This window comes from Barbatula barbatula (genome assembly GCF_947034865.1).
Source record: "Barbatula barbatula genome assembly, chromosome: 24".
Taxonomy (NCBI): Eukaryota; Metazoa; Chordata; class Actinopteri; order Cypriniformes; family Nemacheilidae; genus Barbatula; species Barbatula barbatula.
Genome location: NC_136787.1, coordinates 15,583,712 through 15,609,634, shown reverse-complemented (window position 1 = coordinate 15,609,634; position 25,923 = coordinate 15,583,712). Strand labels below are relative to the sequence as shown.

General features: G+C 40.0%; 3 protein-coding genes across 4 annotated transcripts; 2 read left to right on the top strand and 1 right to left on the bottom strand.

The window, feature by feature from the left end:
* Positions 1-433: 433 nt before the first annotated feature.
* phf12a (PHD finger protein 12a) lies at positions 434-8,038 on the top strand. The gene is made up of 15 exons (XM_079448495.1): positions 434-1,413; positions 1,678-1,859; positions 3,587-3,659; positions 3,757-4,183; positions 4,266-4,386; positions 4,521-4,653; positions 4,806-4,970; positions 5,059-5,202; positions 5,299-5,803; positions 5,889-6,008; positions 6,107-6,250; positions 6,340-6,438; positions 6,516-6,598; positions 6,676-6,814; positions 6,936-8,038. The coding sequence occupies exons 1-15, from the start codon at positions 1,348-1,350 to the stop codon at positions 7,286-7,288; spliced, it is 2,754 nt and encodes a 917-aa protein (XP_079304621.1). The 5' UTR covers positions 434-1,347; the 3' UTR covers positions 7,289-8,038.
* Positions 8,039-8,194: 156 nt separating this feature from the next.
* Positions 8,195-16,144, top strand: dhrs13a.2 (dehydrogenase/reductase (SDR family) member 13a, tandem duplicate 2). Its single transcript, XM_079448494.1, has 8 exons — positions 8,195-8,414; positions 8,551-8,669; positions 9,642-9,765; positions 9,882-10,208; positions 13,816-13,934; positions 14,013-14,136; positions 14,414-14,740; positions 15,263-16,144. The coding sequence occupies exons 1-8, from the start codon at positions 8,294-8,296 to the stop codon at positions 15,520-15,522; spliced, it is 1,521 nt and encodes a 506-aa protein (XP_079304620.1). The 5' UTR covers positions 8,195-8,293; the 3' UTR covers positions 15,523-16,144.
* On the bottom strand, positions 16,142-25,787 carry LOC306889493 (F-BAR and double SH3 domains protein 2). Of its 2 annotated transcripts, XM_079448492.1 has the most exons (20): positions 25,646-25,787; positions 25,280-25,377; positions 25,085-25,130; positions 23,737-23,813; positions 22,912-23,056; positions 22,689-22,822; positions 22,530-22,584; positions 22,014-22,142; positions 21,805-21,927; positions 21,120-21,215; positions 19,546-19,662; positions 19,296-19,394; positions 19,013-19,165; positions 18,783-18,905; positions 18,610-18,693; positions 18,316-18,508; positions 17,649-17,872; positions 17,114-17,246; positions 16,973-17,034; positions 16,142-16,896 (listed from the first exon to the last, which is right to left on the bottom strand). In XM_079448492.1, the coding sequence occupies exons 1-20, from the start codon at positions 25,667-25,669 to the stop codon at positions 16,813-16,815; spliced, it is 2,199 nt and encodes a 732-aa protein (XP_079304618.1). In that variant the 5' UTR covers positions 25,670-25,787; the 3' UTR covers positions 16,142-16,812. The 2 variants fall into 2 exon arrangements, with proteins under 2 accessions (XP_079304618.1, XP_079304619.1); XM_079448493.1 differs by lacking the exons at positions 25,085-25,130; positions 25,280-25,377; positions 25,646-25,787 and having other exon boundaries at positions 22,912-23,052; positions 23,737-23,788.
* Between the last annotated feature and the right edge of the window lie 136 nt (positions 25,788-25,923).

Genomic DNA, 25,923 nt, shown 5'->3' with positions numbered 1-25,923 from the left:
AATACAAGATTTCTGGTGTGTGTTTATTGTGCAATTTTGAATGCAGCCATCCTTATAATACCAGAGTAAAGGAAACAAGTCAGTGTGATCTTTTTATATTCTGCTCCTATTTGCATAACAAGATATCACATTGTCAGCTTGGAATGTAAAATATAAGTAAAAAATATTGATTATTTAGGCCTATATAAAGGAATGTAGGTAAACAATGGACATGAATGAATGAATCGTGTGGTTCTCGCTAAAGGTTTCTAATAGTTTAAACAATATATTTTATAACTAGTCCAGCTAAAACAATTAATGATAAACACAAAAGGTTTAAGATTTGCATGCGCTTCAAATTTGGCTTAATTTCTTCCCTTTCGCGTATTGGTTCATATCCCACCGGTAACGACACGAGCCAATCAGAAGCTAGAAAACACAACAACACAAAGAACCTCGAACATGTAAACAAACCGGACAACCACCACCTCCGTTTTCAACCATCGCCGGCTGACACGTGCCTAAATGACACAGAAACGGGACGTCACAAGTGTCCACAAAACATTGACCCTGCTGAAGAAGATTTTAAACGGAGAAAATGCGCAAGATGGCTCCGCTGGTGACTGGTAGAGACGATTCGAGTAGTGATGTGTGGCTAGCGAATGAATCCTTGTTTTGAATCGGCTCTTTTTATTAATTCGTTCGAATCAAAACTCCTAAATCGGTAGGTTTGACCTTTGTGCTCTACATGTTTAAAAAGTAAAATCTCAGTATTTGGAATTATACGAAATAAATGATATATAATTAATTAATTCACTAATGCGATGCTTAACTATGTTTCTATAAAAACAAGTGGCATTTGCCAACCGAATCCTTTGAATCACCGGTTCACTGAAACGAACCGTCCAAATGAATCGATTCAGATTCCAAACCCTACTGACTGGGCAACGCATGCGCACACAGTTTCGTGCGTCAGTTAGCGCGAGCGTTTCTTCATCACAACAGAGACGCTCCTCCGTTAAATCCGCTCTTTCACCGGGAGAAAACGGTGCTTTTCTGTTGCTGCCAGCTCTTTGGAGGAGTAGCTCTTTGTGTCGCTTGATGCTTGACGTTCTCACAACATGGGCTCGATGAACCATTACGTGTTTTTATTATTCTGTCTCGTACCGGGCCGGAGTCTCGCTCAGCACCGGAGATAGAGGCCTCTCCGCGCCTGCTCGATTAACGGAGAGCCCGCGCGGAGCGACGAGACCCACGGCGGGAATTCCAAAGCGATTATTTGAGACTCTGCTCGCTTGACAGGAGCCTAAAAGCCCCGGTAGACGGCGTGTAACGACCGAAAGAGTCCGAATCGCCTGGCCGGTTTTTATGTGGGGTAAAATGGAGACCCCAACGATCATATACGATCTGGATACCTCCGGTGGGCTGATGGAGGTAAGAAACACACACACAAACACGTGCTTCTATCAAAAGGTTTAACGGTTAACATTACATTCTTTGTAGCCGTTAGCTTGCTATCGCTCCGTAATGTCCTCCATAGATGCCCCTCGCATCGGCTGTCATATCTGTGAACCCAAACCGGAATTTCCGTTGTAACGGCGCGCGCGCGCCCAAGGCCCAACAATGGCTCGAGAGCGCGGTTGACGTGAGGATGCCAGGCGCCTGCAGATCACTAATGACTTTCTGAATCTCCCGCAGCAAATCCAGACTCTTCTGGCACCGCCCAAATCTGAAGATGGGGAAAAGCGGAGCAGGAAACCGGACAGGAGCACCAGGAGAGCCGGCAGGGCCACCAATCACGACACCTGCGACAGCTGCAGGGAAGGAGGAGACCTCCTGTGCTGCGACCACTGCCCCGCTGCTTTTCATCTACAGTGCTGGTGTGTGTGATGTTATGTTGGTTTGTGGGAGACTGGTGCATGTTTCTTTTTAGGTTTGTTGTAGCGTAAAGGGTATGGATTCAATTCCTATAGACCACGCAAACTGAATGTATAGCTTGGATACAGTAGATCGCTTTGGCTGTCTCATGGGGCATCACAATATACCACTATGGACAACAACTATTCGACTCAATCTCATGATTATCGATATTGTGTTCATTCTAATCCTATGATAATATAGAAAGTAATTCAGCCCCATTTAAAGTTTTGCCTTAAGAGCGACGGTGGTTACAAACTCTCTGTCTCTAATCTTTACACCGTATTTTGTTATTCAATTCAATTTTATTTATATAGCGCTTTTCACAATGTGCATTGTTCCAAGCTTTGCAGGAGAAAATTTGAAAAACTGAAAAACACAAAAGGGTAAAACACAGCGCAGTACAAGAACAAGCTTCATTATTCTAGTAAATAATATCGAACAAATGCTTAAAGTTTATTTGCTTTAAGTGAATGCTTGGCTGAAAAGATTTAAATTGAGAGAGTGTTACTGACCCTCGAATAATATCAGTCAGGCTATTCCAGAGTTTAGGTGCTATGTATGAGAAAGCTCGGCCCACTTTGGTGGATTTAGTTATTCTAGGTGTTATCAAAAGTCGTGAGTTTTGAGTTCTTAGAAAGCGTGATGGCTTGTAGTGTGATAGAAGCTCTGTTATGGGGCTAAACCCTTTAAGGCTTTATAAGTAATTAAAAGAACTTTAAAGTCAATACGATACTTAATGGGTAGCCAGTGAATGGTTGATAACATTGGGGTTATTTGATCGTATTTTCTAGACCTGGTTAGAACTCTAGTGAATTTAACTGATATAATTATTTGTTCATTTTAAACAAATATTTACATAGATACTGTGATAATATTGTTACCGTGAATTAGTTTGGCCATGACAACGTTGAGGTAAAAATCTGATACTCTGACAGCCCTAATGTGGACTGTAGTAATTTTGTCATCAGAACTTGAATTTTGTGGTGAAGTTTCATCCATCCATATTTCCTCATTGTTTATTCTGCTCTGTGTTTAGGAGCTAAAACGGTTCCATATGTGTTTGAGGGTAAAGGCATGCAGCTGATGCTGTGCGGTCAACGGGTTTGTAGAGTCTCACGATAATCGGTTCTTGGATCGGCCTGATTTATGAAAGAAACAACAATGACTAACATGTTTGTGGTCTGTTTGGATGATTTGGGGAATATTGCATTGTGCGGAAAGTTACATTGACTAAACTGTAGGAACAGATTTCTGTTTGTTTATGATGTTTATTACTCAGTTATACAAATTTGACTACCCTCGCATTGCTTTGCTTTTCCTTTGAAGCAACGAAGAGATGGGTAGAGCAAAAGTGTTTTGTGTATTGAGCATAGTGCATTAGAAAACAATGATGCCTTTCTTGTTGGGTGGAGTATTGATTTACCTTTTGAAACAGTTAAAGAAATAGTTCATTCAAAGCCACTTCCTTTGAAATATATTTTGGACTAGACTCCATGCTAAAGTAGGCCTGACTTTGGAAGCTGTCATATAGAAGTCATGTTTCTCACTCAAAATGTGGAATATAAAGCCTGTCTGCTGTTTATCTACTCGTGTGTTCACTTCTTGTTACATTTAATTGCTTTTCTTGCCATTGTGTTACTGTGTAAGCCGAAGCCTGTAACCTCTGACTTTGTTTACATTTCCTCAGTAACCCGCCATTGAGCAGAGAAATGCTGCCCCCTGGTGACTGGATGTGTCATCGCTGCACTGTTCGCAAGAAGGTTGGTGCATATAATATAAGAACTATTTGGATTGTTCCAGATTGCACAAAGGTTATTATTTAAATGCTTACGTTTTGAATTGGACTTCTTTCTACAGAAAAGGGAACAAAAGAAGGAGCAGATAAATGGTCTTTTAGAGCGTCAATTGTCGAAGCAGTCCCCATCTCCAGCTGCAGAGCCAGACTGTGGTACGCTGTGTCTAGACCCCACCTTGGGTTCGGGCGGCACTGGATTACGGGCTGCCGTCGCTCAGGTTCGACTCCTAGAAAGGAGACCAAGCAGTCGACCGGCAACTCCCAACTCCAACACTTCTTCCACTGACACGCCCACACCTTCCGAGCAGAACGACATGGAGCAAGACCTGCTGGACGTGGATGACGAGGCTCAGGGTTCTGATCCGGAGCTCTCGAATACGCCAGTTACCCTCAAGAGACCTTTTGACCTCCTAATCGCAGCTGCCATGCAGAGGAACCCCACGCAGTTCCAGCTTCCAAATGACCTCACCTGCACAACTGCACTTCCAGGTATAGGAGAGGCTGATTTGACTGGGGAAAAGACAAGCTGGTCGTCAGTGATTGTGTGATGGGCTGCATGTGTTTTTTTCAGGCACCAGCAAAAGAAGACGGAAAGATGAGTTATCGGGAAAAAACGTTAAACGGCCGCAGCACGAGCTGGACCATTATGGACTGGTTCCACTGCCAGTAAAAGTGTGCTACACATGCAACAGGTATAAACTAATCTCAAACTTAATATACTTACTTTATTCATTCTTTTGGTTCGACCCTAAAAATATGTTTAAAAAAAGTTAAATGCAAACTGTGTAAAAGTGAACAGTATACATTCATTTTCTCTTTTTCCCAGGAGCTGCAGGCTGGCTCCATTGGTCCAGTGTGATTATTGCCCCCTCTTGTTCCACATGGACTGTTTGGACCCGCCTCTCACCGCCTACCCTACAGGCAGATGGATGTGTCCCAACCACATCCAGCACCTGGTAGTAAGGAAACCTGTGTGGAAAATAACATATATAATATAATATATATATATATAATATAATTGCATAGTATTATCTGTACACAACAAATAGTCTGAATTAACATTCTCACACAAGCACGCACCTCATTCATTCTGTGTTTCTGTTCCTTACAGCTGAACCAGAGGAGTCTGACCCTTAGCAACCGCTGCCAGCTCTTTGACCAGTTTCAGGACTGTATATCTCAGCATGCAGTGAAGCTCGATTTTCTGCAACGGGTACATCGCCAACAGCCACCGATTCCACGGCCGGGTCACGCTCAAAGCAGGAGGACTCTGAAGGTCATATATGTTCTTAAAAATCTACAATATAACATCAGTGATGAGCAGCAGTGAATGCTTAAGTAGATTTTCTGATGACCTTTTTTAGGTTCCGGATGCTATAAAGTCACAGTACCAAAACCCATCCGTCTTGACGCCAACCACAGGGATTCGTGATGGTGAAATGATCTGTGCTGGTATTCCAGACACTGTTGTCCCACAACACGTAGCCAATGAAGACGAACAGCGTCAGGTGCGTCCGTGTTTTCTGATTTATTATTATTTCTAAACTTTTTGTCTGATTGCTGTATGTGGAGTTGATGAATTATGTTTTTATGCTTTGGTGCAGTGGCTCACAGACGTCATCTCGCTGCAGTGCAGCATCATGAGACATTTATGGAACAAGCAAACTTCTTCACCCTGGGATTCGGAACAGATGGAAAAGACTAACGACAGAGAGTCTTTTCAGCGCACGCAAAATCTCGGGCCCAAAGCAGTTTGTAACTCATGTACTGATGGACTGTGTCAGAACTGTCGAACAACCAATGGCCCTGTAGACAGATTGGTCAAGCCCAATGGGATGCAAGGTCCTGTTAGAACCTCAGATAAAACCACCTCTGCTACTTCTAACCACGCCAGCTCCAACGCTGCTATTAAATCCTGTAAAGCAAAAGACGTTGTCAAATCTGAACCCACTATTCCACCATGTGACCACAAGAAAACTCCAGCACCCTCGGACACCCCCTCATCAGAAAAACTCACAGCCTCTTCTGTAAGTACAGGAGCACATGATGTAAAGCCACTGAAAAATACCACAGACACTTGGTCTGGCCATCAGAAATCTGCATCTTGTGGTAAGGACATACATGTGTCATTTTTTGTTTGATTCTCCTCCCGCTCAACGTAAAGAAGTACTGAAGCGCTTTTGTTTTTCCTCAGATGGAAAGACTGGTTTCAATTCAGCAACAGCAGGAGATAGGGAAGTGTTTTCTCGTACAGAGCTCCCTAACGTGTCAGAACTGTCAAGCTGGATAAAAAACACCATGCAGGGAAGCGGAGGTGTGTGTGTGTGTGTGTTTAAGGGAATAATTTCTGATCATTCAGTCAAGTCTCTTGGCTGCAGCATTCTGATTATTTTGAAACCCTCATTGTTGCAGAAGTTGAACTCGGCTCTTTGGATGAGAGGTTTATAAAGCTCTTGGCCTGGCAGCGGATTCAGCAACTCTTTGATTCCAAATCCTCCCCTGTTCAGAGTAATTCTACGCTGTCTGTGTCACACGCTCATAAAAAACTCAGTGAAGGTATGAAGTTAGCTATATGGTTCAGATACAGTGTATTTGTTTTATCGTTTTAATGTTAACGTTAAATGCTTGAATGTTTTTGTGTTTAGCACAAAACAAGGAGGTGCAGGCAAGAGCTTCGTTTTGCTCAGTTTCGGGAAAGGGAGCAGCTGTCAAAATGTGCTACAGGAGTCTGTACATCGGGACAGGTGAGAATTATTCTTTGACACACTTCAGTGCTGCAGGAGACGCTTCAACTTCACAGTGTTTGCTTTTCTCTCCACAGGTGCTGATATGGACGTGTGCCTTACAAACTACGGTCATTGTAACTATGTTTCAGGGAAACATGCCTGTATTTTTTATGATGAGGTATATGTTTAACATCAAACTGATAGAAAAGAAGGGGTAATTGTTTTTGAGACATTTAAATTGTATTTCTCTTTTAGAATACAAAGCAGTACGAATTGCTGAACTACAGCGAACACGGGACGACTGTCGACAATGTATTATATTCCTGTGACTTCTCTGAGAAGACGAGCCAAAACCCATCCAGTAGTCTGCTGGCCAAAGTACAGAACATCATTCGTACGTTTATGTTTTTAACTAATTTTAAATCAAAGACCATGAATGTGCAGAATAGTCGGCAATAGCCACTGTATACTGTGCAGTAAGTATAATATGGTCATTAATGCATGTGTGTTTGCAGGCCGGTGCCGAAAAAAGGAGCAGGAAGACTCTGAGATGGGTGTGACCTCTGCAACAGAGGGCGGAGTTATGAGGTGCCAGTCCCTTGATGCTCCCATTCCTCCATGTAACTGTAAAAACAGTGGATCCAGTTTGATCGGAAGTAGCAGTGCCGGATGGGAAGGTACTGCGCTCCTCCATCACGGAAGCCACATCAAAATGGGCTGCTTGCAGTTTGTCTTCAGCATCACAGAATTTGCCAACAATCTGCCCAAAGAGGAAATCACCACCTGCAGCCTCGCTCCCACACCTGTCCAACAGGGGGAGCTGCTGAGCAAAGCCACTCCTCCACTCAAACACAAGCTTGTAGCTTAAACCCCTAAAGCACCTACCTGCCTCTGCCGCAACCTGTACATGATGTAAACGGTTTGCTAGTTATTTAATTGTTCATACACTTGCATGAAATTACGTTTTTTATGTATAACTGTATATATCATTTCTTTGAGACTCTTTTGGCGAGTTGCACATCGATTAAGTGTTTATTTCAATTATGAAGTTATTGTACCTTGCATTTTTAAAGGGAGACTATCATCACTATCTATGCTCGCAGAACCAGAGACATTTTCATGTGTAAAGAAATTAAGAACATGTTCTATTTTGTGCCAGTAACGATAGTTTTTTATATAAACATGCAATTTTTTCCATGAAACTGAAGCATTTATTTATATACTCTGTCGGGAGTATAGTCATACCTGATGTTTCTTTAGCTCATGCAAAGTCACACGTGTAAATATGTGTATGTATCCATGTAAATAACCTGAGAACCCTGTGACTTAAGTGCACCAGTTTGTATTATTTCTGTAAGTGCGTCGTTGAGTTGATGTCCAGATTTGTATGTTTGTTTCATGTGCTGTGTAAATACAATTTTTACCAGGTTCTTGTGTCAAACCATGTAAATACAAAACAGATTTTAAATAACATGCTTAGGAAATGCACTAGCCTGGCTCATGTTCATTCAAACTTTCAGCGCTTCTAAAACTGTTCAAGTAAAGAGTTGACATTATTTTTACTATTAGGGTAGTTCTTCCACTTTTCTTCAAGCATTAAATGCCAGTGCATCATATGACTTAACTGGTGGATGACAAATCCTTTTGATTCAAACTAAAGGAGGGAACAGAGAGAGAAGTGATCACGAGAGTAATATATAGTCGTTGGGCGGGTTCTTCACAACACTGGAGATTTTTATCAATATCTAACAGCAGTTGAACTTGTTTTGCAATGTGACAGAGGGCGGGTTTGCCTCGGTTTGAGCTTTTTCGTGTTTCGGTCAGGATTTTCCTAAGTAGATACAACGTTTAGAGGTCCATCCATTTGACTACAATGATTTTACTCATTTGCGGAGGGATCGTCGCAGTTTACCTGCTATTATGCGTGACGGTTTTAAAAATACCCAAATGTAAAAGCACAGCCAAGCTGCACGGTAAGACGGTTATCGTGACGGGTAAGTGCTTTTGTTTATTCTCGTCAAACAGGCTTCGTTTTTATAAAAATGTTGTTTTTAAGCAACTCTAAATAACAAATTAGCTCAAACTGAGGACATGCATTCGTGATAGCCTGAATAGAACACATGTTTTTAGGGGCAAACACGGGTATCGGCAAAGCCACGGCGTTGGATCTGGCGAGGAGAGGAGCTCGGGTGATATTAGCATGCAGGAATGAAAGCAAAGCCCAGTCTGCGGTGGCGGAAATCCTAAGGGTAAGACCAAAGACTAACATGACAAAGCTGTGACATTATCTGACATAAATCAGAATTTGACGGAGGGGGTTGGACTGTTTCCCCCGGTGGGAGAGTAGTCTTCTGTAATTTTATGACGCGTTTCGCTGTCTCTATTGGCTTCCTTTAATAGAGGTCGGAGGGGAGGGAAACGTAATCGGTTAACATTCGTTATTTCAACCATGTCAAATTATTATTTCACCACCTTGTGTGAACAAGAGAGGAGGAGATATATAGAGAAATTTGATTTTATTGATCTATATCTATTCTTCCTGCTTCACGTATTAACTGTATCCATATTTGACTCGGCGAAGGCTGGCTGGCTTTAACGGGTTTGTAGTTTATAAAACGTAGTTTAGTTACTTGCTGTCATACAGCAGGATTTAGTTTGTTTTTTGTTTAAGTAAAAATGACAATGAGGTAGATTCCCGCAATAGAAAGTCAAAGGAGAGGGTTGGATTGTTTCCCCTCCGGCGTGGGCGTGATACTGCTGGAGGGGAGGGGCTCTGTACGGTATCTCGTTGCGCAATTTGAGTTTAAGAAACAAAAATGATGGTTAAGTTGTTCATAAGTTTTTGTTGGTCGAAATCGTGTTGTTTTAAAGTGACCTTAGAAAGCAATTTGAGAGATATCCAACCACATATGACTCGGCCAACCACCACAAATGACTCAGTGAAATGGCTGCCCGCAGGCGTTACTAAAGAAGCCGCCGAGTGTGGATACTTTGCTTAGAAGGTCTTTGCTAATGGCTGTGCCGCTAATAACCGTGTCCAACACTAGGAGGCGCGTGTGGGTTACAGGACGAATCATAGAAACACATGTATTCTCTGTAATAAATATAAGATTTAGTATGTGATATACAAGTAGATATTAACCGCAGCATTCCCTTATTAAGCATGCTTTGTGAATGCATTACTGTTTTGATAAATGCATTTGATTTGCTTGGGCACACAGGAAACAGGAAACAAAGAGGTGTTGTATATGCACTTGGATCTGGCAAGTCTGCAATCTGTGAGGTCTTTCGCTGAGAACTTTCTCAAGAAAGAATCCAGATTAGATATCCTCATCAACAATGCAGGTGACTAGATTATATAATATTCTCTTTTTAAAGTTATAAGACAATTGCTATTATGTTTTGTAGCATTTTTCCTATTAAAGATAGTTATTGTTAAAACAGTCTCATTGTGTTTGTAGGACTTTTAATGGGCGGCAAGACTCAAGATGGCTTCGGAACGATCTTCGGCGTCAACCATCTTGGTCCCTTCCTCTTAACTGTGCTGCTATTGGATCGTCTAAAAGAATGCGGCCCCAGCAGAGTTGTTACTGTCTCTTCATTGGCTCATCTGTTGGGGAATGTTGACTTTAATTGTATCAACACTCATAAAGATCTTGGATTAGGAAATTCAGATTTTGCCTTGTTGAAGCTGTACAGTCACAGCAAGCTTTGTAATATCCTCTTCACTCACGAGCTGGCCAAGAGACTCAAAGGCACTAATGTTACCTGCTACAGTCTTCATCCAGGTCAGTCTGTGTTATTTAAACAACATTTAATAAAGCACATTTCGTTTTTGTGTTTCAAGACTCATACTTTACTAATGCTGCTTTCTTTAGGAGCCATCAAAACTGACATCAACAATAACAGCAGCCTATTGTGGCGGCTGGTAATGACCCCATGTATGCTGCTCTTCTTTACCGATGTGGATTCTGGAGCTCAGACGTCTCTTCATTGCGCACTTGAAGAGGGTCTGGAGCCCCAGAGCGGATGCTACTTCTCTAAGTGTGCCGTGGATAAGGTTCCCGCTAAAGCCAGAGATGATGCCACGGCCAAAAAACTTTGGGAAGTCAGCGAGAGGCTCTGCGGTTTTGCATAAGCTTTCTCTGTGCCACTTTATGACCATCTATATAGATCTGCATGTATTTAGAGTTGTCTGTTTACATCTGCAATAAAAAAAGGTCTAATGATTGTGCACAAATTGCATATTTTGGTTGTTATGCTACATGTTTTTACTGAGTGACAGCAGGTATGCACATACATTTGTGCATCTCCATATGAGGGCTTTCCACAAAACCTACCCACACAGCTATTTGTTATTGTAACGTTAATGACTACCGTACGTCACATACTGTATGCTGCAGGACTTTTTGTGTGAAGAATTCAAGGAAGAGAAATACTTTTTTGGGTTTAAGTATTCCAATTCTGTATCAGTGCATGTATGCAGATTCTCACAATCGACTTTAAATGCAGTTGTTGTCATACCTGAGTATAGACGTAACACTAGGTGAGGTCTTTACTGTGCTGAATGCCACCCCCCTATCCAAGAATTAGATCACTGTGGTGAATGAGCACCTTGTGTCTGGGATGCCTGTCAAAGCTACGTCAAAGAATGCCAAGAATTCATTTGAACTGAATTAGTTAATTATATGAGATCTTAAATAGTTTGGCAGTGATTATATGGTGATATCCGCTTTGCATCCTGTACATAGGCATGAACAAAACACATTTAAACAACATTTAATTATAAACATTCTTACAATATCTAAAATGAATTTAACACTCCAACATACAGAGTGTTTTTAAAACGTTCCTGTAATAATATAGACGAATGTTTATCAGTTGCGGTTCTAGACTACGTTAACGGGGGGGATGTGCAGGCAGGGTTTTATTTTCAGTCATTTTTCACTGTCATGTACTGTATTACTGTTTTTCTTGTTAGTTTACAAGAAAACTAATTAGCAAATAAGCTAACAAAACAAGTTCAACAAAGTTCATTTATTTGACATTTGTGTATAGTCAAAATAACAATAACAACGCAGTGCACTTTTAGGCATCTTGAATGTACATGCAGGAATGTATAGCCACCCACAAATATCATACCCAAAAATCTACTTAAGAAGTCATCTGAGCACGAGTCTGTAACATTATGAAGTATTTCTCTTACAGAAAGAAAACATGAAATTCAAGTTTTTCACATGTGAGATATGTGGTTTTGGAACACGTTCATGTGAATGCCATGTAAACTAGATATAGACCCATGTGAAACATGTCACCCCTTGTGAACAATATAACACAACGGTTCACATGCAATGGTGTTCACGTTAAAGTTTTCCAAAAAACACATATTTCACATATGAATTTAAGGGTTGAAACCTATGCTTTAGATGCACAGGGCTCCTCTTGCTCACACTCCAAGCCACACCCAGACACACTGTCAACACCCTCATCTCAATTCTCAACTGGCTCTAAATGTTCAGTTCGTGTTCTGCTCTCTTTCTCCAGGTCTGGTGAGTTTCTCCGCAACTAAATCACCTTGCTAATAGGTTCTCTGTTCTTCTGGACTTTCTTCATTCTCTAAGCTTTTTTCTATTTCTAACTCTTTTTCAGTAGCGTATTCTTTCTCCAGCCTCGACTGAGTATTATATTTAGTTTTCTTATTAAAAAATTAGAGTTCACTCAAATACACGACAAATAATTAATATATAGTACAGTAGAATAAGTTGTTCTGATTACTTTAACTGTGCCAATTTGTAATTGGGAATGTTTTCAAACACTAAATTTCATTTACACTTTCTGTGTTTTGGATCACCGTTAAAATATCAAATCATAAATAGGATTGGGTGTTGTGAGAGAATTCTTCTGCAGATCTGGGAGCACAAAAACAAGACACAGAGAGGCATCAAGCTTTTGAACTTTTTGAGGGAAGACGCGTCTTTATAGTGCACAATAAGATACCTGTTATAACCAACTAAGGTATAGAAACTATATGGAAGAAACATCTCTATATCGTGCACAATAAGACACCTGTTATAACCAACTAAGGTATAGAAACTTATTCATTCATTTATGTGGGCTTTATAAATCTATGGGAAAAACTAATCTAACAGAATGACAAGACCCTTTATTTATATTATACGGCAAACGTCAATTTTATCAAACATTCACATATAAGTTACTTTTTATGTCATTACATTAACAAATTTGTAACACGTTTCTTTAATGTGTTACATCTGTTCTCTTGCAGCTGATTCTTTGCATAGGCATATCTGCTTTATTTAACATACGTAACACCGGAAAATATGGTTCAGTTTTTTTATATGATGTGTAATGATATTTTCGTTATATTCGTATCAAATATTTCCGTTACCTGTATGATGTCGATCTCTCTGTGTTTCGGTATTGCTTGCGTAATCTCATTTTGGCGCACATCCCGTTACTGCCACCTGTAGGACAAATTGTGCACTGCATCCGAAATTGCTCGGTTATGCTATAATACGATTTCAGCTTTTGTCAGCACGCTTGCAATTTTGGGTGCAATGCAAAATTTGTTCTGCTCTCTTGCTTGAGAAGCCTCTGCCTTTACTATAAACACTCGTTTTTGAGCGTGTCCCGAAACATGCCGGCGACTGCCCAGAATGCAATGCGACACATGCTACAGTTATTTTACATGGACCACAACTTATATAATACATATAATCATTTATTATTATATATATAATAATTATTAGTACGTTATTGTGTATTCTTAATTACAAGATGCCTGACATCCATAACTTCATCATGTTATTCAACTTCCCGAATTGACTAAAACGGTTACTTTCTATTTCTAAGTGCAACAATGCTAGCCATGTTTAAATGGTGCCCAGTTTAGCATCATATTTGTGTAAAGTGTTCTGATCTAAAAAAAACACCTTTGCTCGAGCACGCGCAAACCGGTCTGGCGAGAGCTCGTGGCGTGATGGAGAAACCGTCGACCGGTTTATCAGGCTGTGAGTCAGAGAGAGCGTATAAGAAGGGCTCGCACACTTTTGCAGCATTTCACAGCCATGCTTCATCTTATCATCGCCGTCGCGCTCATCGGAGCTCTTTATGCCGTTTTAGTGGAGACTCTGTTTAAGAAATCTAAATGTAAAGGCACCGCTGATGTGACCGGTAAGACGGCTATAATTACAGGTGAGAATTTAAATAAACTTTATTTAAATGTACAAAATCACAGCACACCTGTTCCGGTGCTCCTCTGTGTTTATAACTTTCCCTTTTATTTTTTAGCAACAAACCTCACAGAAGTCGCTAATTGTTGAACCTGTTTGTTTATAGCTTATGTTATATTTAATGTTTGTTTTGTTGTTTTAGGTGGAAATACTGGTATCGGGAAGGCCACCGCTATGGATCTGGCTGGCCGTGGAATGAGAGTGATACTGGCTTGTAGAAACCAACAGAAGGCCGAAGCTGCAATAAACGATATTAAGAATGTGAACGGAGTATTTTAGCACGCTGTATGATTGATAATATAAAGCATTGGCTGTTTATTGACATTGTTTGTTGTTCAGACCACAGGCAGCAACGATATCGTGTATATGGAGCTTGATCTCGGGAGCCTACAATCTGTTCGAGCTTTCGCAGAGACTTTTCTCAAGACTGAGTCCAGACTGGATCTGCTCATCAATAACGCTGGTCAGCGAAAACTTGTGCTTTATACTAGAGTCATCCTGCTAAAACATAACAAATTCTAATGGTTTCAATCACAATGATAAAACAAGTTAGTAACCATTGAAAAATACCTTTATGTAGTGTGTCTTGGGCTTTATTCCAGATTACAGCCCACCAACAAAACCCATCACATTACCAGAAAAGACCATAGAAACCAATACTCTCATTGTAACCATGAAATCCACCAGAATTACTGTGATGGTTTCTCTTGTTAACATTATCATGGGTTTTTCCTCTGTAGGTCTGGTGGCTGATGGTAGAACCACGGATGGCTTTGGAATAGAGTTTGGCGTCAACCATCTTGGACATTTTCTTCTCACCTGTCTTCTGTTGGACCGTTTGAAGGAGAGTCCTGCGTCCAGAGTCATCACGCTGGCCTCTATGGCTTATCGCTGGGGCAAGATCGATTTTGATTCTCTTATTTCCACTAAAGATCTCGGATCAGGACGATACAGTTGGCAGTTTTTCCAGGCATACTGCAACAGCAAACTCTGCAATGTCCTATTCAGTCATGAGCTGGCCAAGAGGCTGCAGGGTTCAAATGTGACTTGCTACAGTGTTCATCCAGGTAAACCACATTTAAGCACATTTATGGGACACCGTCATGTTAGACCACACACGTTTTGTGTGAGTGTTCAGTATCAGGAATCTGATCTGGTGTCATCTGGAATGTTCAGAGATTTTACCTGTTTAAACAGTTTGTGTTGCTGTATTTCTGTTTGAAGTTTATCTATTGAAGATGCTAATCACAATTTATGTTTTGGGGTTAAAGGTGTGTACAAAATGTAGATGTCGAAACAAGGTTGGGGGTCTTAAAAGTGCATATTCTCTTTAAATCTTGCAACACGTGCCTTTTTTTAACCAAAAAGGAATTTTTGTGTGATACACATATGCGAAGAGAAGCTGTAGAAACGGTAAGATGATCCAGCAACTTGGCAGGATTGTTATTGTATGATACATACCAAATACAAATTTACTATTAAGATCACAGTTTTATTTAAGTACATTTGTAGACTACTCGTACATTTTTCGTACACATTTGAAGATACACAAAAGCATGTAACTGAATCATCTTTCAACCCCTGTGTAGGTGTTGTGAAGACTGAGCTGTCCCGCCATGTGAGTCTCTGGCAGAAGGTGTTTATTGAGCCGGTGGCTAGACTTCTTTTCCTGGACCCAAAGACTGGTGCCCAGACGACCCTCCATTGTGCCATTCAGGAAGGAATCGAACATCTGAGTGGACGTTATTTTTCCTGCTGTGCTGTGGAGGAAGTGTTTGCCAATGCCAAAGACGATGCAGTGGCCAAGAAACTCTGGGACGTGAGTGAACTACTCTGTGGACTTTCATGAACCTGTGGAAAGTATTTTATTTCTGGTGGATGGAGACCCTGCCTGGTTTCTAATGACTATGTACACTTGAAAAACATCCAATATGAAATGAGGAAACTGAATTTTCTGTTTATAGACACACAATTGTTATTTGCAAAGTTTACAGTGTTTTTTTACTTGTATATGTACTTGTATAGGTGTTGTGTTGGTGTTTTTATTTTATATTAAAGTATGTAATGGAATCATCAGTATCCTTTATCTTTAAATGTAAAAGTATATAAACTGTGACAATCACAACAGAGAAATCTCACCTAAGGATATGTCTTTATACAACTTCAGTCTTGCTGTCTGCATAGAATCAAAAGTACAAAATGCCCCTAACACGTAAAAATAAATCTAGATTTCAAACAGGTCTTTCCAGACTTACTAATGACATGCATCTCTTTCCAAACTAATGCCCACAAGGTGTTTGACTGTCGAGGTTAGCAGGTTTATGAAACGCATGTACCACTTTGTGTGGAATGAAACGTTGAAGGATTTTGCACGTCATGTCTGATTGACAGCGTCTGAGAGTGCACCTACCATTTATTTCATTTACGGCTTCATGTTGTTTCTGTTTTTATAATAAAGCTACAAATGTCACAAACAATTACTAATTTTATTACTGTATGTTTGGATTGGAACATTATAATTTTTGAACAACACTGATAAAAAATAACTAGAGATCTGACAATACGGAATATTGTAAGCACCGTCCTGAGTAAACAGGAAACTAAGTAAATCTGAACTTATAAAAGAACTCACAAAATGCACACTGTATAATTATAAAGGTTTTCTGTCTATTCTGGACAGAATAAATGACACTCGATAAGAAAGTGAAAGAAATTAAGCACACTTCATGAACTAAACGATAAACTAAAGTGCTTGTTTTGCATCCTAACAGGGAAATATTTCTTTAAATTATAAGATCTGAAAGAGCAGATGACTCCATAAGTAAAATACTGACTCGTGTAACAAACAACTTTAACTACTAAATATATATTGTATAAGTTGCTGCATATAACTTTGCACGCAAGAATTAATATGTATACATTTTAAATTGCTGCTATATTACAATTGCCACTTTAAAGTCAACTTTTCCTTAGGCTTTTTGTTTTCAAATGGTCTAAAGTGTTAAGCTGTTTAAACAGCCATGGGGAGAACTGTGTTGTCTCCAAAGTAATCACCCTGCATCAAGTATCTTTCATCTGAATTTCAACATCATCCAATTCAAGCATGTCAACCCTGTGAAATCCACCTCTAGGGCGGCACTCACACCAGTGTAATCTCCACCTCTTCTCTCTTCTGCACCTGACCCTGCGCCTGCTGCTTTGGTGGCGGAGGTGCGACTCGTACCTGCAGAGGACAAAAACACCCATAAGACCTCATACCAATCTGGACCTCAGCATCACGAAGGACTGAGTGATCTTACGGGTCTCAGAGTGCCTCGCCTGGCTTCTGCCGGAGATCTGGATGATGGTGTGTGGGCGTGGCCTGTGGAAGAGACAACATGTATGATTGGAGGAGCTGCATACTCCTGTGACGAATTCTTTGCTGTCTTTTATGTGCTTACTGTGGCTTAAGACTTCTGGGATTTGGTAACCATTTAAAGTGTGTGTGGTAGCGAGGGTAGACAGCGAGTGGGATACTGGGCTACAGGTTGGAAATGGTGGACAGGGTGGAGGATCCGGAACTGATGGAGACACCTAAGAAACAATTATAAAAAATAAGTTTGCTAAGGTTGTGGGTTTGATTCCCACACTAATCCTGATTCAAATGCATTTTTTCTGCACTCCCCATTTATAAAACGTTACTCGAGACTCACAAAAGCTAAAACACTGCAAAAAGGAATTTCTTACTAAACATTTTTGTCTTGTTCTTACTAGTACAAATATAAACAAAATCAACATACATTAACATGACAAGGAATGTGACCTACGACATAAAACATGTTTTATAAAAGAAAATATATAAAAAAGCACTAAAATGTAATTAGGAACCTTAAGGTTTCAAACTAAATAAATTGGCAGATTGTTTTGCTTGTTTTAAACATGAAACATTGTTTTATAAGAGTGATGCTATGATTCTTCCTTGAAAACCAGCAGAACCTGCACACTGAAGCTCCGATGTGTCCGTGGACACTCTCGTCCACACATGTCCTCCACTAACACAGCAGGAAAGACGCCCACCGCACCATTAAACTCGCCCTCCCAAAACCCATCATCCTCCTGGTTGTGTTTGCTGAGGATACGAATAACTGCACCTTCAGGAAATGACAATTCATCCTCGGTTTGGGCTTTATAGGTGTATAGAGCCCTCGCCAGGTTTATAGCTGTGTAGCAGAGCAATTAAGCAGAAAATTTTTATTTTTTAAAGACTCATTACAGTTTACAACATGTATCTTTCTTCCAAGGAACACAAATGCAAATATAAAAAAATTAGTATTATAAACATTATTTGGGTTCCAATGAAGAAAAGTAAAACAGGTTAAAAACAACATGAGGGTGAGTAAATGAATGCCTTTAAAGGTCCAATGTGTAATATCGTGGAGGAGCTATTGACAGAAATGCAATATAATGAACATAACTATGTCTTCAGAGGTGAATTAAGATCTTACATAATAAAGTGTTGTGTTTTTATCACCTCTGAATGAGCTATTTCTATCTACATACACTGCGGGTCCCCTACATTGAATTCACTATGTTGTTTCAACAGTCTCATAAAGGTATAAAGAGATTACATGTATAACTTATTTGTGTGTGTAGGTGGTCTCACCGCTGGCGGGACTGTTCGGGCAGCTCAGGCTGAGTGTCTCTAACTCTGGCTCGTGGTCCACAGAGGTGCAGGAGGTCTGCGACTGATCGTCCATACTGGAGAGAGACTGGAGCATGCTCAGTACAGAGTTGGAGGACGGAAGCTGCAAGTATTTCTCAGGCACATATCCCACCTGCCCTACTCCATTCCTCGCCTGAAAAACGCAAACTTGTCTAATATACAACAACAGCGTAACAACAAGATTTTGGATTTTTTGGATACAAGCATCTGCTAAATGCAGAAATGTAAATGAACCTTAACCCAGTCCTCCATGTCACCATCATCAATAAGCTCGAGTACTTCCTGTCCCTGGATAGTGAGCTCATCAGGTTGGGACGCCTGTGGAACAGCTCAAGTAAATGACAGAATGATGAATGAGCTTACGATGATGATAATGGGTCTTGCGTGACCGTGAGAGTGTGCAGTACCTCATAAGAGTAAAGCACAGAGCAGGTGAGGGGGTAGTTCCTGTGAGTGCTGGAGGGGCTTGAACTGCTGTCATCCAGGGTCTCTGTGTCCTCTTCATCTTCTCGGTCAAAATCTACAGAGGGCTACAAAAACAGGAAATGCATATCAAGTTTAAGTGGTTCTAAAGAATCTAACTTACTTTACGATATAACAATTACTATTCAACTGTAGATGACTTGTACTGACTTACAGAAACTGAAGCATCATGGGTATTGAGAGCAGCCCATCTCTCATTCTCCAGCTCCTCCATCACTTGGTTCATGGCGCTCTTGAGCCAGACGTCTACAGCCACGCCCACGTCTCTGAGCTGGTTCAGACGAGCCTCTGCTTTCAGTTTCACTGTCTACAGGAAGTGAACACATCAACTTCCTGTCCTGCTCTAAATCTGTATGATGTTCGTTTGGATATTTCTAGCAGATGTGACGGGCAAATTCTGATCTGGGCAGATATACAAAAATGTAAACACACTTCACCTCTGATTTACGAATGGATTCTCTCGCATCGTCCATTTTTATTTCTAGCTCGTTGTTATTCTGGTCTTGTTGATGTGATTCTTCAAAGTTTGACAGAGTCTTAAATACCACCAAACACATCACGTTAAACTAAACAAGCAAATCTTTAACAATACATGCTGCATGGCAAGACAATCCAGTTTACAAGTAAGATTCTCTACCAAAGTAGACAAATCGACATGCTTGAACACAGTTTGCGGTGACCTCTCACCCTCTGCGTGAGGATGATGTTCTTGTGCTCTCTGGCCACACGTGTGGCCCATTTTCGTGCTTCTTTATTCAAACCGTGCTCTTCAACTGTGCCAGTCTCACTTATAAGCTCAGTAACCTAATGAGAGAGAGAAAGAGAGAGAGAGAGAGAGAGAGAGAGAGAGAGACAATGTTGATGTTTTTAACACATGAAATTAAGTTCTGCAGTTCTGTTCTGTCATGTTTGATCACTTATTCTCATGTATATGTATTACATGTCAAAAGCAAGACTTACAGTATAATGTCTGTAAATATTGAGCGAGTAAATCATTTTTAAGTGATGTCAACTCTTGAATAAGATGATGTATTGAGAGGCAGGTTTATAGACCGGCTCCTTTTCACCAGAAACTGAATGTTACGACTGTTTCTGGAGGAAATGGGTTCAGCGTAATACAAATGACTAAAGCACCACTTCATCCATCTCACTTGAAACACAGAAATACGCTTGTTAAACACAGCACGCATCACAACATCATATAGCTCACGGTCATAAAAATATATGTTACTGTACTGGTGTTGTGCTGCAACACAAAGATCATGGGTTCGATTTTCAGTGAACACACAAACTTATAAAATCAATAAAAGACTAAATGTAAAAAGAATAGAAATTACATTTACTTTTGTAATAAAACTAAAATGTAACTTTGTTCCTCGATTGGTAGAGCATTGGATCTGCACAAAGATTGTGGGTTCAATACACAAACTGGCAAAAATACTGTATATGCTTTAATTGTTGTTTCGATAAAATGTATTACTGTGAATTTGATTAAGATCACGTATTTCTTGTTTTCAAAGCTTAATATTTTTAAGGACGGGGAATGGGAGGTGTTTCAGAAGGGTGTGGGGAGGTTCACTTCTCAATGCCCTCTTTTCATAGGGAGTGCTGCTTCCTGTCCGTTTTTTCTTAGCCCATCCGCCCCACCAGCGCCGAGGGCTGCATCACTAATGTTTTTATTAGAAACAGACTAATGCTTGTTTGACGATGAAAAACAAAAAGAGAGCAAACAAAATAGCCCCTGTGCTGGTGAGCTGAAGGGCAAGAGCAAACATGAGCAGCGGGTGGCACTGTGGCACAGTAATAAAACGTCTCTTTATTTTAAGCAGTTGTTTAAGCAGCTGTTTTTTGCTAGTATATAGTTTTGCTTTAAAAATATTTTAGACTTTTGGTCAAGCTTCTTAAGCTTTATCATAACACTTTTTATTTTTAAGTTTTTAAGTGCAAACATCATTGCAGTCATAGAGTGAATAGCTTGTGATGTTCAACATTTGCAAGTTTTGGATTGGTGTCTTCAAAATGATAAGAAATAATTGTGTGTGTATGTATATGTGAAGGTAATACGTTTTGGGTTAGGACTGTATGTATTATTAATAAATATTTATTTATATATTTTAAATCTACATATTTACCCACCAGTGTGTCAGATTTTTAACAAGCAAGCAGTGTGGGGGATGACCTATTGATGTGTATTAGAGATGTGTATGCATTTCTTTTTTTGTGCAACTCTTTCAAAGGTTGCTCTGTTGAAAGCAACATACCGAATCATTTTCACAGGGCTGGTACTGGAAAGGGGCGGCTTTCTGAAACACAGAATTCTCTTGAATGAAGAGCTGCTGGTGAATATCCTGAGTCACCTACAGACAAGCCACACCAACACACAAACACACACACAATGACTTTAATAATTAAGATGTCATAGTAACTCAATATAATAATCAAGTCAAATAAAAATTCATGAACAGTCTGTGTGTACGCGTGTGTAATGTGTGTTGTAACTTGATGCTGAACCAGAGACATTTAACCTGAGACAGCGTCTCATGGAGGTATACGGAAACATTGTGAGAATCATCAAATTACAACAACACAAAACCACAAACAGACTTAAACATTTACCATTATTAGCAACACATTTTCTGCACTTTTTTCTGATTTACATATTTATGGTAACTAATGTCAATTTTGTATTGATAAATTTTACATCCTTACGATATTTTCACGTCAGTAAAGCTAAAAACGCCATCTGCACTAACACAAAGGTCTCTAAGGAATCTTTTAAAGCGCCAGAGCAGGTAAATTTCTCTTTTTCAGCTCTGTATTGAATCCTTGAGCTGGGATTTGATCCAATAACCCTCCAGTGGCAGATCATATTACCTGCTCTACATTCGGCCGCTGTGGTTCAAGTGTTTTTCCACAGCGGTGTATACTCAAATGTGTGTGACTCACTCCACTGGACGTCTCCAGCAGACACTGGAAAGTGTCCCGAATGCTTCGAGATGTCTCAAGCTCCATCTGACACAGCGAGATCAGAAAACTCTGTACGTGATCGTAGAAACCTCCATCTAGAACCTCAACACAAACACGAGTTATTATAAGACATCATGGAAAACAAAAAGTTAGCTTGAAAGCCAAGTTGAAGAATGTTGAGGTTTTACCTTGATGCAGTTGATCAGATCTGTCTGATAATATCTGTTTTGATGTGCGTTAGCTGCCGCCAGCGTTAGCAGGTAGTCGTTCCTCGCTTGAGTGGCTTTGGATTTCCATTCGTTTCTCTTGGCTTTTAGCTATAATCCATAAAAAAGGTATGCACTTTTGTCAAATTATGCAACGTACCTATTAAAATAACAAAATGTCATGTGCAGGTCCAGTGTATGAAATTAAGCAGCATATAGCGGTGAGGTTGAAAATCTATCAACAGTGCTCCAAAAAAATTAAACATTGGACCTTTAAATAATAACCTGAATCATCAAACTTTTAATTTCCAACTGAAACAGAGTGAAGATCAAGTCATTTCGAAATGTTTTTGGCACTTGAATTGACAGTATGTTTTGTAGAATATGTGGCAGAACAACATTTTGTCATTAGGTTTTGATTTTTGTGGTTTTGGGCTGCACCCCACCCACACCAAACCATGTTGTGTTGTGTTTGTTTTGGACACGTGTTACTCTTACCTTCACACTAGCTCTCTTCAAACTGGACCGTGATTGGAACAGGCTGAGCTTAGACCTTGCAGGAAACAGCATGGAAATAATTGAAACGAAAACATCATAAGATTTGCCCTGTTTTGGGGCAAGTGACATCACTTCCGGTGCAGGTCAGCGAGCACCTACTTGGCCTCCATGTCAGCTTTCTCTCTCACGGCCTGCGCTGTCTGTTCTGCCTCCTGGTAGGTCTTTCTGGTCTTTGTCAGGTCTCTGATGGTGACCTGCAGATCGGCCTGAGCTCTGGCCAGCTGTTCACAGCACTGAGAGACAGAGCGCAGATGAACAAACATTTTCATGCACTGGGAAAACTGTAGGGTCTTTCAGCTCTGTACATCTGAGGTCTGTTTACCTTTCTCAGCTGTAGATCTTTCTGCACTCGCAGAGTTTTTACCGGATCTAAGATTTGGTTTCTGTAGTTGTCGCATCCGTTGATGCGAGACTGGCTCACTTTCATCACACCCTCCAGGTAGGACCTCCATAGGGCCCAAACCTTCCTGTACGCACAAACACACTTGTGAAGGAACAAAATCTGATAAGTTTTCTAAAATGATCTGAAAACCTAAATGCTGAGGTTGTGGGTTTGATTCACAGGGAACAGTAATCCTAATTTAAATTGCATAAATCGAGTTGAAAAACTGCAATTCCCTTTAGGTAAATCTGCAAATGCATAAATTAAAATGTTATTTGCTCTGTTTCTGCAGTAAAATGTTAGTCTGAACACCAAATCAAGACTCACAAAAGCTAAAACACTGCAAAAAGGAATTTCTATTCTTACTAAGCATTTTTGTCTTGTTCTTACTAGTACAAATATCTAAATAAAAAAGTCTTAAATCAACATAGATTAACATGACAAGGAATGTGACCTACGACATAAAACATGTCTTGTTTAATAAAAGCAAATATATAGAAAAGCACAAAAATGAAATTAGGAACCTTAAGAGTAAAACCAAAGAAATTGGCAGATTGTTTTACACATAAACTTTCTTAATTCTTATATTTCCTTTATAAAACAAGTAAAGATGTTGGGTGTGAAGTAAATGTATCTTGATTTAAGAGTTTTTAGATATTTCCACTAGTAGACAAGACTCAAATGCTTCAGAAAAAAAGCATTCATCTTTACGTCAAGAAATGCATATACATGTATTCATTTCAGATCACGTTGCAATTTTCAGACCTGGTGTCGCTTGGCTCTTCTGAAGGGGCTCCGGACCACTCACGCTTCAAATACTGAGAAGCGAGCTTATGCAGAGCCTGCAAAGGAAAATAAAACATAACACATAAATCAATATCATATACATCCATATGTCATGTCATACAACTTGATTTTTGCTATGGTTAATATTAGTGAAACAAATGTATATTTAGAGCCTCCCACCAGTATTTGACATTTTCCCATACAACCACAGCTGTGGAGTTAAAAAATGACTAAACAAAAACAGAAGCCAAAACTTTGAAAATGGAAACAGAGCCAAAACTTTCTGTAATAGATCTTGTCAAAAAATCATGAAGAATGCTTTTTATTTTTTTAATCTGAAAGCTTCACAAGTACCTCTATCTGGCTGATTGATGCTTGAATCTGACACATACCAGACAGACAGCACTGCAATTTTACAAGTGAGTAAGCAAAGCTTGCATGTGAGGCTAAATAAATGTACACTCACTTTCCATTCACAAGCAAATCACACAATATTTGACTGATCCAAAAAATCCATGCAAAGCATTTCTGCAAACCAATTCTGTTTTTCTATTCTGGACCATAATAACTAGTTTGCTATTAGGAATGCAAATAAAATTATTTGAAATGCCTAAAACATTTAAATACCTGATTAATGGCAATGCTGTAGCTGCAAATACAGTAGGTACATTTTTGAAGGTACTTGTCAATGCAAAACCCGCCGTCACCACAAATTAGCATCTGTATGGTGTTGTGAGTCAACCACAGTATACTAACAACCTTCAGCAAACTTTCAAGATGAACAAATATCCTAAAAATCCCAGGCTTTCAGAAGCACCTATTGTACTATTGCTCTTCGCTTATTGCTCCCCGAACTCTTTGTAAGTCGCTTTGGATAAAAGCGTCTGCTAAATGACTAAATGTAAATGTAAAGGAAAGACAGTGACTAGGATTCTCTAACACACAGAGAAGCCCGAATCCGGATGCCTCCTGACCCATACACCACAAGCTGGCATTGTCAAACAAACCTACGGGCTGCCAGCTCTACTGATTCGACTCAAAGTCTCTGAGGAAGAGAGACGGATTCCTGTTTCCACGAGCCAATCAGCAACAAGCAGCCCTGCAGGTGCACAAGATTCAGATCCAACAGCAAAGAATCTCTCTCTCTCTCTCTTTCAGACAGCTGGCCTCGCTTACTGATCTCATTGATCCTTTGACTACCGCTCTAAAATGCTCAAACCCTGGTTGTAAAATTGCTCACATGCTATATACATTATGTAAATCAGGTTTGACATATATTCATTTACTGTATAAATAGGTTGGTCAAGTAAATGTGGTCAACACTTACCTGAGAGTAATCTTTCTCTATCAGTGCTTTCTTCTGGCTGTAAATCCTGGAGGTGACACAATAAAACTGCATCAGATTAGACGCTCAGGCAGTTTAAGGACACGTATGGCTTAATCTGTTTGAATATTTTCAGATGGATATGCAAACTAGGCTGAAAGGTTAACAGTCAAACATTCACGCCTTGTGCAGATGTACCTCAAATCATCTAGAAATTCCCAGTCTGTTTGGTGTTTGAGTTGTAGTCTGTTGAGCTGCTCTGAGTGAGTTTGTTTGACCTCCTGTGTGACTTTTGCCTGCAATGCACACAATCACAACATCTACACTAATGATTCTGATCAACATCTTTCTATCCATCCATCTATCCATCCATCTATCCATCCATCCATCCATCCATCCATCTATCCATCCATACATCCATACATGCATCCATCCGTGCGTTTAATTAAACAAATAAGCAAGCAAGAAACAAATATAAACAAATATATTTACATTAGCCGAAAACAAGACAAGAGAGATTATAGTATTATATTATCATATTATATACATACAAAACCGACCTACCTTTCTAGGAGGAGGAGGCTGCATGTCTACCTTTAGATATAAACTGGAGAAAAGTTTTGGACATCTGCAGGACGGAAAAACTGAGTGTGAATACTGCTCTTGAGAGACAGCTGAACGTGTCGGTCAGCCCAGCCGCGCACACGCACTTTACTGTCACTTCACTTTAGTGAAGCACGAAGCCGAACAGCGCCGCCCAGCGTCTGGATTGCATACACCAATGTTATTAGCTTTCTCTGTTGCTGTGGTGCATTTCTTATTAAAATAGCACTCGCCGATTA